The following is an 11,173-nucleotide window of genomic DNA, read 5'->3' on the forward strand; positions in this document are numbered from 1 at the left end:
AACTTGTGCCTATGATGGCCAGGGAAGAACGTGATTAATGAGTTTTTTTAATTGACTACTGTTTTTCACAACCAAATCCACAATTAATACATTAGTAACTACTATTTTCAAAATAGTAACTATTAGTATGGGGGCTCGCCCATGAGCAAATAGGATGCTATTATGGTCACGCCCAAGTAAAGAAGTCACACTGGTTGCCCCCTCCTTTACCCATTTTTTGATTACCAAAAAAAAAAAAAAGAAGAAACTACTGTTTTCAAAACCAAAAGTGCAGTGACCTAATTCACAATGAAACATTGCCCAAACTCATGAGCAGTAAATCATAAAAGCGTTTTGGGCATAAAGAATTAAAGATGACAAAATGCCAAAAAAAAAAAAAAAAAAGTTTAGCTATGGCACCAAGCAAATTAGTGAACACAAGTACAAAATTGCAATCAAGCACATTTGCCACCACGCCATCCAGGTGGGACAGTAAATGTAATTGTTTTTCATTAAGAAAACTGTCATTATTTGCACTTGTACCTCTGAAATATTGTGCGCTTGCAAAAAAGAAATTAACATCAAGAAGGTCGCTCTTCCTGTCTCTGCGCAGTTACAATACTCAAGACCTTTTCAAGGTATCACAAAGCAATCGACAAATAAACCCATTATTCTTTAGGATGATATGGCAACCATTTGGAAGTTCCCCAACTCTCAACATGCAAATATTCTGGTAGTTGACAAATGGATGAAGTCCAACAGAGACTAAAATTTCTCTTACTTCAGATGATGCTCGAACAAAGATGCCATCTCAATCTATAGAAAAACCAGATTTGATAAGTAATGAGGGAGCTGAATCACCTAAAGAACAAACTCAATAATAGACATCCATAACTAATTAATAGTTGAGGGAGTATAATATCAATAAGGAAGATGCATGAAACAACTAATTTACCTTCCAAATGATAATTCAGTCATTTCTTCAACATTAGGGAAAAAGATGGAATAAACACATTACAAAATATTTAAAAAATGAGACAATATTATAATGATTAAATTGAGAGTGCAGTTCAGAACTAAAATCAAACATTGATACAAGGACTGTCAAAGGCAAAACTTAAACCCTATGCTTTAGGCAACCGCACAACTATGTGAAATTGCATGTTAAATATAGTAAGATTTTTGTACTCAGAAATACATTGGGCATTGGTAGCAAAATTATGACTTTGAGACATTATTAACTCGCAATATGTTCAGTGAACAATGCTCATGCATATGTTTCAATGTTTTGGCTCCATATGTGATTGTCATTATTACATAAATCTACATGATCCGGATTCAACCACAATATCTCTTCTAGAATGTGATGTATGATGGAATACACAAACAAAACTCAAAAGGCACATCTGATGCATAAAACCATATCAAAGAGAAGAGAGGTAATCAGGGACTGAATTGTAGAGAAGATCTCTTCTAGAATGTGATGTATGATGGAATACACAAACAAAACTCAAAAGGCACATCCGATGCATAAAACCATATCAAAGAGAAGAGAGGTAATCAGGGACTGAATTGTAGAGAGGCTCTCTACAATTCAGTCCCTGATTACCTCTCTTCTCTTTGATATGGTTTTATGCATCGGATGTGCCTTTTGAGTGAATAAGAAACCTTCATTTATAGCCTTCTAGTGAATAAGAAGTAAAGTAATCTTTGCTAAGCCCACCCCCCCCCCCCCCCCCCCCCCAAAAAACAAAATAAAAATAATAATAAAAAAATAAAAAAGAAGTAGGAAGAAGTTGCACTTGCATGCACATCTGTAAGCAAATGAAAAAGGAAACGAAGAGAGAAAGATCAGTGGTGAAAAGATAAAAAGAAAGAAAAGAAAAGAAATGATATCATAAATAAAATAAGTAGCAATTAATTGGCCAAAACACACAACACTACTGCCTTCATTCTCTTGTAATGTAACTTTAACATCAACTTACAGCTGTCAGAGCAGTCTCAGAACCCTTATTGCCAGATTTACCACCAGCACGATTTAATGCCTACAGTAATTGTAATAGGCTACAGTCAAACACCCCATCTCATCTAGTGAGCACCAAAAAATAAGGGACAACTATAGAGAGATTTGACAGATTACCTGCTCCATGTCCTCACAAGTCAGGACGCCAAATATGCATGGAACTCCTATAAAGTCATAGATAATGCTTCAGTCTATTAGTAGGAGTTAAATATAAGATAATTTATTTAGACAGCAACAATAGAGTGACAGTTGGGACAAGTTCACCAATTTAATAGCAGATGAACACATTTTCTCGATAAATTGTTCGTATGCGCTTTATAAATTGAAATGTAGGTTGCTTCACAACATAGTGAAAAATAAAAAAGATCGAAAATTGACGTATAGCTAAATCTTTTCTTCTTTCTAATTAACAAATCAACAGTATGTGGATGTCTGCGGATGAAGTTATCTACATACTTATGCATGAAACATAAAAATGTCATACAAAGTTGGGAAATTATTACACATTCTAGACCTTTGAGCCACCTAACTCAAGTCATGACCTTCCCCAACCTTTAGCTGTGACTTCATAATAATAGCTCAAACTCTATAGTACAGTCAAACCAGCATCCACATAACTAATGATTTATTCTACTCTCAATAGAAATATATTAAGATTAAACTCTAAAAAGGTGATGAACAAACTTTAAAAGAGTGAGCAGTTTAATGATTTAAGAAATTGTCTCTCAACTAATCCAATAGAATAGTATATTACAGTCTTTAGATAACAGGGTACCGGGTAGATTTTCAATCTTTTCTCTACAATAACATTTAGAACAAATTCTTTCTTTCCTGTGTTAACAGTCAGCAAAGTCAAATTTCCAAGCCCAAGACTGTGTAACCAAGAGAGACAAAAGGATCAAGTCTATTTCCAATATGAAAAAGATACATACATGCATATCCAAGGCAGTCTATGTACCCATGAGAGAACCATTCAAAAAAAAAAATGTATATTTCTGCAAGCAAACTAAAGTCCCACACACCACTCAAAATTCATATGTTACACATGCATTCAGTGGGCCATGAACAACCCTCCATCCTATTCGTACGGGTGGAGGAGGTAACATTGAAGCTAGAGCTCATTAGCACAAGCAAACTAATTCCAAAATATTGCTACAATATACAAAACACTATAGCTATATATATATATATATATATATATCAGGGACGGACCTAGGTGGGGGCCCGGACCCCCCCTGGGTCCAAAAAAAAATTTTTTTTAGTTATAATATTTTTCATATATATATATATATATATATCAGGGACAGACCCAGGTGGGGGCCTGGACCCCCCCTGGGTCCAAAAAAAATTTCTTTTTTTAGTTATAATATTTTTCATTTTTTTTTGTTAGGCCCCTTCCAAAACTTTAGACCCCCTTTCTCCACAATAAGCTTAATTAGCCTCACCCAAATAGTAACTATCCAACCAAAAAACTAAACAAAAACAATAAAAATATTCACAATGGCGATTGTATTTTAGCAAAAAAAAAAAAAAACTATTTTACCACCAAAGAACCAAAAAATCATGTGTTATTGGAGAAGCTAAAGCTAAATTTTTTGCAACTATAGTAAATTGGTATAAATACCAGTTGACTGTAGCAAGTTGTTAAAAATAAAATATAATATTTCATTAAAATTATATCTTTTCCATCAATTAAAAAACTCAAATTCTCTCACTTTCTTTATTATTTTAATGAATTGTTTATATTATTTTAAATGAAGTTATAAAAAAAAAAATAGAATATTTGATATTAGGTGTATTGTAAAGTGAGGTGGTAAAATAGATAAAGTAATTTTTTGAGGTGTTAAAAGCTAAAATTTTCAGCACCACCAATGTGAATGCTCTGACTTCAACAACAACAACAAAAAACAAAAAAACAAAAAATCTAGCCAGCCTAGTATTAAAAAAAGACATTATTTTATTTTTGTTTGTCTTTGTTGATAAATGATTACACCTTAATGTATTTAGAAACAATGATTTTGAGTATTTATAATTTTTTTAATATTATATGGATGCCTATTTGGATTTTTTTTTTTTTCTTTATACTAAAATCCTGGGTCCATCCCTAATATATATATATATATATAAAATTTCGGGATAAATAAGGAAGATGAATGCAATAATTGATCATGATTCTTTTATTTTCATGTATTGCCATTAATTGAAATCAATTCATCCACTAACAGAAAGAACAACCTGAATTTAAACCAGCTGAAAGTACTCCAGATGCAGCCGAATTAGCAACGGCATCATAGTGGGATGTATCACCTCTAATCTACTGAAAATAAACATGGTTCATAGATTAGGCACCAGTTACAAGCATGCCCCCAACAGATCAAGTTAAAGAATCCTCTCATGAAGAGATATATATATATCTCATCAAAAGATTTTAACATGTAGCGTGAAAAGAAATCATACCACAGCTCCAATACATAAAATTGCATGATATTTTTGTGACTTCCCTAGCCTTTCTGCAACAACACCAATTTCAAAACTACCAGGAACCCAGACAACCTGATGGAGAAAGTGAAGAAAATAATCGTGCCTTGTTAAGTTTGCTCGTGCAAAATCAAAACTATTGACCAAGCTAACAATCACAGGGCATAAGACCCCTGTAAGCTTTGATGCATTTATACACAAAGCCAGGAACAATTTATCATAAGTAATCAAATAGGTGAGCAATGTACCTAAATAAAAATATCATGAAATGCGTCTAAAATGTGCAATGCTAAGATATGGCACAAGAGATCTTCACTTTTAAAAATAAAAATAAAAAGTTATCTAACTTTAATATTTCAGGAAGAGCAAAGCTGAACCATGTTTTTAGGATTGAAACTGACCAAAAGGAAATGGATTGGCATCTATTGTGAAGCCCACAAAAGAGATTCAGCATCCAAAGAATAAGAAATTAAAGTATTATGATCAGCAATGCATCAGAACATTGAAATTGAAATAGAGTACGAATGAAAGGTTTGCTTACAAGCAAAGGTACTTACCCATGAGCATTTAATTGTGCAGTAAGATAACACAGAGGTTTAGAGGAGAATATTCTCAAACCTCAACAAAGATTTTTCATTATAACTAGAATAGTAGAATGTGGCTGTTCTGTTGATATTTGCTTCTCATCTTAACCTTAAAATATATATATAAATCTTTGCTAGCAAAACAATAACTATTATTATCAAAACTACTTCCTTCATAAAAAAATTAAAAAAAAAAAATTTGGGGGTGTGGGGGGAAGGGGGGAGGAATAGAATACTTGTACAAAAAAAGAAAGAAACAATTACAAGGAACACAGTCCCAGGTAAGGGTGGCACTTGGTGTTAGTAGGTCATGTTCGTGTCAAGACAAGGGTATTTGAATACATAGTCTTAGGTAAGGGTGGCAATTGGTGTTAGCAGGTGGGTCAGATTCCTCAGGTTCCTGCTCAGCCCTAACTTGACCCATTTATTAAGGGGGTTGACAGGACATGACCTATTTCAACCCATTTAATACACCGTCAAAGAAAAATAAAGTGAAAGAGAGCTTTTTACCTTTTGTTTTGGGTAAAAGGGTTAGGAACTTTAGAACTTTAATTGAAGAATTTATCAATATAACCATTAAAAATTTTTTAATTACTTGATTATATTTAGAATTCAAATTTATGTTAGATAAAAATCAAATTTATTTATAAGAATCAGGTCATTTCGGGTCAAACAGATCAACATGGAATCGACCTATTTATAAATCATGTCAAAGCATGTTGACTCACTTTGACACAAACCCATTTACACCAAACACTAATCCACAAAAAATTGTCATGTTCACAAGTTGTGTCAAACATTGCCACCCCTAGTTCCAGGCCCCAGGCTGCTGCACACACAAAGTACCACCATACAATCAGAACAAAACTAGAATGACAGGCTAAGCCACCAAGAATTCATCAACTTGATAGCCAAGAACCAAATCTACTAGTCAGATTACGTATTGAGTATAGATATAAATACCCCATTTACAACATAAAACCCTATTCAGAATTGAGTTACAAAGGTCACAGAAATTAGCCACATAAATTAAGATAAATATACAAAGGTCACTTCCACAAGTGTCAGAAATAATATATCACAGCAATGAGTAAAACATCAGCAGCAGCAGCAGGAGGAGGAGGGTGAGGAGGAGGAATACAAACACATGCATAGTTGCACAAGGACACAAAGATAATAAAAGCTGTTATATAATAGTTGGTTCTAATGTAAGGTGGCTACAGGAACATGACATACATCGACATTCTCTTCTGAAACGGAGTAATTTTTGAAAGTTGACAAAGCTCCCTCTAACAGCTGCTTTGTGATAATTTCATTAAACCGGGCCACAACCTTCAACAATCAAAAATTTCAATTAAACAAAGAGAAGTTTTCGCTCACCAGAACAGAACAGAACATACCATTACCATACACCATTCCATAATTGAAACTAACTCTCAAAATTACATATACAATATGAGTAACTGACCACAGCAAAGCGAAGACCCTGAGTTCTGGTGACAGAACCCATCAGATGCCGAACAGCAGCCGTTTGTGCAAACAACGACCGCTCCTTCCTCTCAACAGCATAGCAAAGACTGGTTCCTGCAAATGATTTAAATTAATTGTACATTTGCGAAATAGTGGATTTTGGGTTTTTGAATGAATTAGTGAAGGAAAAGAAGAAGGTACCTTGTGTGGAAAAAGAAGAGGAAGAAGAAAACGAGAGAGACTTTTTTGACTTGCAGTTAAGGTGCAGGATGGCACTTGTTCCATTTTGTTGATAATGTGCGGGTGCAAGACGCGATTGGTACAGAGGAAGGAAGCATTCAGTGGAAGCAAACGATGCCATTTTCATCAAATTAGAATTCAAACTCTACTGTGTACACAATAGTAGTCACTAGTCAGTGCTCAAAACAAAATAACAGCAGGGGCAGATCTATAAACAAATGGCTGCAATTGGGCATGAGCATAAACTACTTCGCCTGTCAGGAGTGAATACTTGGCAATTAGTTCAGGTGGGCGGGGTCGATTGCCCATAGGTTTTACTTGTATATATATATATATCTTACAAACACAAAGGGCTAAGACCTAAGAGAGTGAGGAATGGTTTAGACCAAAAGTAAGTAAGTTTGATTGATCCTTTTTCATTCCTCTCAAAATTAGAGAAATGGTGGCAAATAAAGCTAAAAAAAAACTACACAGTAACTCATACATTTCGCTTAATTATTGTTCTATGCCTAATGATTATGCGGAAGAGAAAAGAACACAAATTGAATGATTAGAAATATGTTTTGTGAGGAACTAATTTAACTTGTGTACGAGTTCCGAGAAGTAGCTTAAGAATTAACTAAAATTGAACTGGTTCTTGCTCAAAACCTCGAGAATCGAAGCCTGGAAGCTTTCCCACTGATTTTCTCACGGTTTCCGAGTAACCAAACAAAGGAAACAAGAGAGAGAGAGAGAGAGAGAGAGAGCGAGAGAGATTAGTACCTGAAAATAGAGAACGGAGTTTCGGGGACACCTGGCGGTTCCGGCGGCAATGCTTCCGAAGAGAGAGAGAGAGAGAGAGACGTCTAGCAGTCACTGCGAAAAGCTACTTCGTTGAGGACAGGGTTGTTTGTGGGAAAATAATTTATTCTGAGGGTATTTTGGTAAAACTAAGTGGCTAGATCAAGGGCAAAAAGAGGCAAGAAAAAATTTGGACCATTTCTCGATTTATGCGTGTCATCCTTGCGCAGGGGCCATGCTAATCTTCTCTGTATCGTTCCAATTTTATCGGATGTCCCCGAAGGGACGCTCCAGTGTACTGTTGTCTTTGAATATAAATGCTTTTTCATTACTGTTTCTTTGCGATGTGGGAGTCGTCCACGGTTCCCTTGTAAAGTTAGGGGCTTTGTGGGCTTGTGGGCTTTCTTTGGAGACACTAATCAAACACAAATCCAAATATCATCCGTGTTAAAAGTGTTTTTAACCGAAATAATACTTGGAATATTTGGAATCCATTTATTATTTTGAAATTAAAATTATTTTACTAAAAATATTATAGATAAAAATAAAAATTAGTTGAAATAATATAATAAGACCTATAAATAGTATCAAAAATAAACTGAATAATAAAATAAGTTGGCAAAAATAATTTTTGTCAAACGGACATGTACATATATGAAATATTTTTAAAAATATAATACATGTATGAAATAGTTTATGTACTATATTTAATAATGAAAAAGGTACTCTTATTTACATGAATTTTTTTTTTTTTTTTTCATTCTAACTACGCCAAGCTCAAACCCATATGTGTTATTAATTTGTTTAGAAAATCACTTGTAAAAGTAATAGCTTCACATTCTGTCCACGCTATTTTTTTTTCTCTTTATTGATAAATCAAACCGAAATGAATATAAAAATGTGTGCTTGCCTACTTTATCTTCATAAAGTCCAAATTAACAAAGAGTGAAACTCTATTTTTTTTAAAAGTCTAACTTAAACTTAAATATTGATAATTTATCCCCAAATTTGTGAGGTTTCATTTAAGAATTAATTTATTTTCTTAAAATTTACAAACCAATTTCTTTTTAAAGGAGAAAACACCCAATTGTAAACACTCGATAGTTCTCAAACTATTTGTAGCTGCCTCCTTTCTTTTTGAAACCCTATGTTATTTTGTTTTTTCTTTCAAGGAGATTTCTTACTCTATGTCGTAATAGCACCATAGGAACCTACAGAGAACATCTCATGGACAGGACAAATCATCAAAGATGTTAAGAAGCCTAAGATGGTTACAACAGGTTTGGGTGAATGTAGTTCTCTTCACGTAAAGCAATAAGCTAATATAATAAATAGGTTTGCGGCAAACTCTTTTTTTTCTTTTTTTCTTTTTCTTTTCTTTTTTTAAGTTTAAATACGTTAAAATTAAAACCTATTGCTTTATGGGTTCATGTACTTTTTTCTTTCTCTTATATTTCTCTTTTAAATAGTCATATATTTTTTGAATTGTTTCAATAACTTATTCTTTAATTATATATCTTTTTTGGCATTTTGACAGTTTTAGGGCCCGTTTGGTAGAAGAGTTTGAATAGTGTTGTTTGTAATTTTTTGAAATACATATGGGTGAAAAAGTGTGTGGAAATGTGTGTAATATTGTTTAAAAACTGAAAATGGGTGTTTGAAATGCCCTACCAAACGGACCCTTAACATTTGAATTTGCGTTAGTTTTTGCAATATTTGAACTTGTTTAGCAGATTTCAATAACTATGCCATGTATTATTCTATTGAAGGTAATCAATTTTTCTTTTATATTGTAATCATATACATTTTGTTTTATTTCAAAAATTTATAGGAAGTAAATCTTATAATTCTTTAATATTTTTTAGCCATTCAAAAGTTTTAGTATCTGAATTGTTCTTTTGATGGTAACACATCTTTCTCTTATATTTCTCTGTTGTATAGTCACATATGTATATATATATATATATATATTATCTATAATTTGTAGGATCTGGATCTTTTGATTCATTTCAATAGTTATAACCATGGATTATTCTTTTGAATGTAACCCATATTTCTCTTATATTTCTATATTCTTTAATCATATATATTTTGTTTGTTTCAATAATTAATAAGCAGTGAATCATTTGATTCTTTAATATTTTTTTGTCTTTCAAAAGTTTTAATATCTAAATTTTTAAGTTATTTTTTTCAATATCTAAAATTGTCTGACAAATTTTTTGTAAATCATTGCACGTTCAAGCAATGACTTCTTCATCAAATTGTAACACAAATTGAAGTCATACAAGAACAAATCATGAAATAGTGTAGTTTCTTAATCAATTTAAGATTTTATAAAATTATTTTAGTCTACCTCACAAATAGGTAGGTTCTCGTGCATAGCACGGGTTAGCGACTAGTTAAAATTAGTTTCTAAGTCCACAGGCGGACTATCAAACAAAAGAAAATCAGCACTTTAAGTTGCACCCTTCCTGGCAAGACCATCCACATATCAATTGACTTCACTGTAGTAGTGTTTGAAGCGGATGTGGCTAAATCTAGCGGCCAATTGCCTGCAATCATCCATGAGAGAAGACTAATTCGAGTTAGACAGGTGAGGATTTATTAGAGCATCAACAATAATCTTAGCATCTAACTCATCTTCCACATCAAGAAAATTTTTTGAAAGACAAATGTTAAGCCCATCCCATAAAGCCCATAATTTAGCTATGTAGCTAGAAGTTCTCCCAATTTTACTAGAGAAAGGTTTATCTCACAAGATACTGCCACCACCGACATGCCCAGGTTCCCTAGAGACGATCCATTTGTGTTCAATTTCAGTTAACCATTACTTGGTCTCTCCCATATTATAAGCTTTTCAACAGGCTGGTAGCATTTTTGGGGCAGAGGGCGAAGTGCCAATAACATGACAAAAGAGGGACCGATCCTAGTTTATAAGGATAATTTTTATTGTAGTTATTTTCTTCCGACCCACTTTGTGACAGTTGAAAAAAATATCTATATGTTTCTTTAGTCAAATGACTTTTTTAATATATCATGTGACTTGCTTAAATAATACACATTAATAATCTTATAAATCAAAACATAGTGGATTGGAGGAAATTCCTCTAAACTAGTAAAGCAAAACTTAGTCCAAATAAAAAATGTAATTAAGTAAATAGCAACAACAACAAAAATCCTAATTGCACTCAACACATTGTACACAATTATTTATTGAATTAATAAATATTTTTCATTTTAATTTTAAAAAAAAGGTGCATAATGTATTACAAATAAATTATAATCAATTTTACTAATAAAATATCGCGTTGTTGCATTAGAGACTTAAGTATAGATTATGCACATACCAAAAATCGATTAGTGTTTTGACAATACCATATAAGGATGGTAATGGAGCGGAGCAAGGCCAAGGATGGGGGTTTTCACCCCTGCCCCTTATGGTTTTATCTTACCCTATCCCAGCTTTGCATGGCGAGGCAAATTGCCTTGCCCCATCTTTGCCCTACCGCACCCCGCTCGACAAAACTTTACTTCATGTTAATTTGTCATACTCTACCTCACACCTATTACAATTTTTTAAACATGCTTCATTAATAAAATATATCTAAAATTATATTTA

At 33.1% G+C, this 11,173-nt stretch overlaps 1 protein-coding gene and 1 non-coding gene across 3 annotated transcripts; both read right to left on the minus strand.

Annotated features, from left to right (window-relative positions):
• Positions 1–425: 425 nt before the first annotated feature.
• LOC126694895 (6,7-dimethyl-8-ribityllumazine synthase, chloroplastic-like) lies at positions 426–7,843 on the minus strand. 2 transcript variants are annotated; one of them, XM_050391429.1, is made up of 9 exons: positions 7,537–7,843; positions 6,736–6,919; positions 6,533–6,648; positions 6,301–6,396; positions 4,460–4,555; positions 4,238–4,316; positions 2,120–2,166; positions 1,965–2,024; positions 426–795 (listed from the first exon to the last, which is right to left on the minus strand). In XM_050391429.1, exons 2-9 carry the CDS (start codon positions 6,899–6,901, stop codon positions 757–759), a joined length of 699 nt encoding a protein of 232 aa, XP_050247386.1. In that variant the 5' UTR covers positions 6,902–6,919; positions 7,537–7,843; the 3' UTR covers positions 426–756. The 2 variants fall into 2 exon arrangements, with proteins under 2 accessions (XP_050247386.1, XP_050247385.1); XM_050391428.1 differs by having other exon boundaries at positions 6,736–6,922; positions 7,537–7,842.
• LOC126697996 (U6 spliceosomal RNA) lies at positions 7,739–7,841 on the minus strand. Its single transcript, XR_007646361.1, has one exon. It is a non-coding gene; the product is annotated as a U6 spliceosomal RNA (small nuclear RNA).
• Positions 7,844–11,173: the final 3,330 nt, after the last annotated feature.

Source organism: Quercus robur, chromosome 8, assembly GCF_932294415.1.
Source record: "Quercus robur chromosome 8, dhQueRobu3.1, whole genome shotgun sequence".
Classification (NCBI taxonomy): domain Eukaryota; kingdom Viridiplantae; phylum Streptophyta; class Magnoliopsida; order Fagales; family Fagaceae; genus Quercus; species Quercus robur.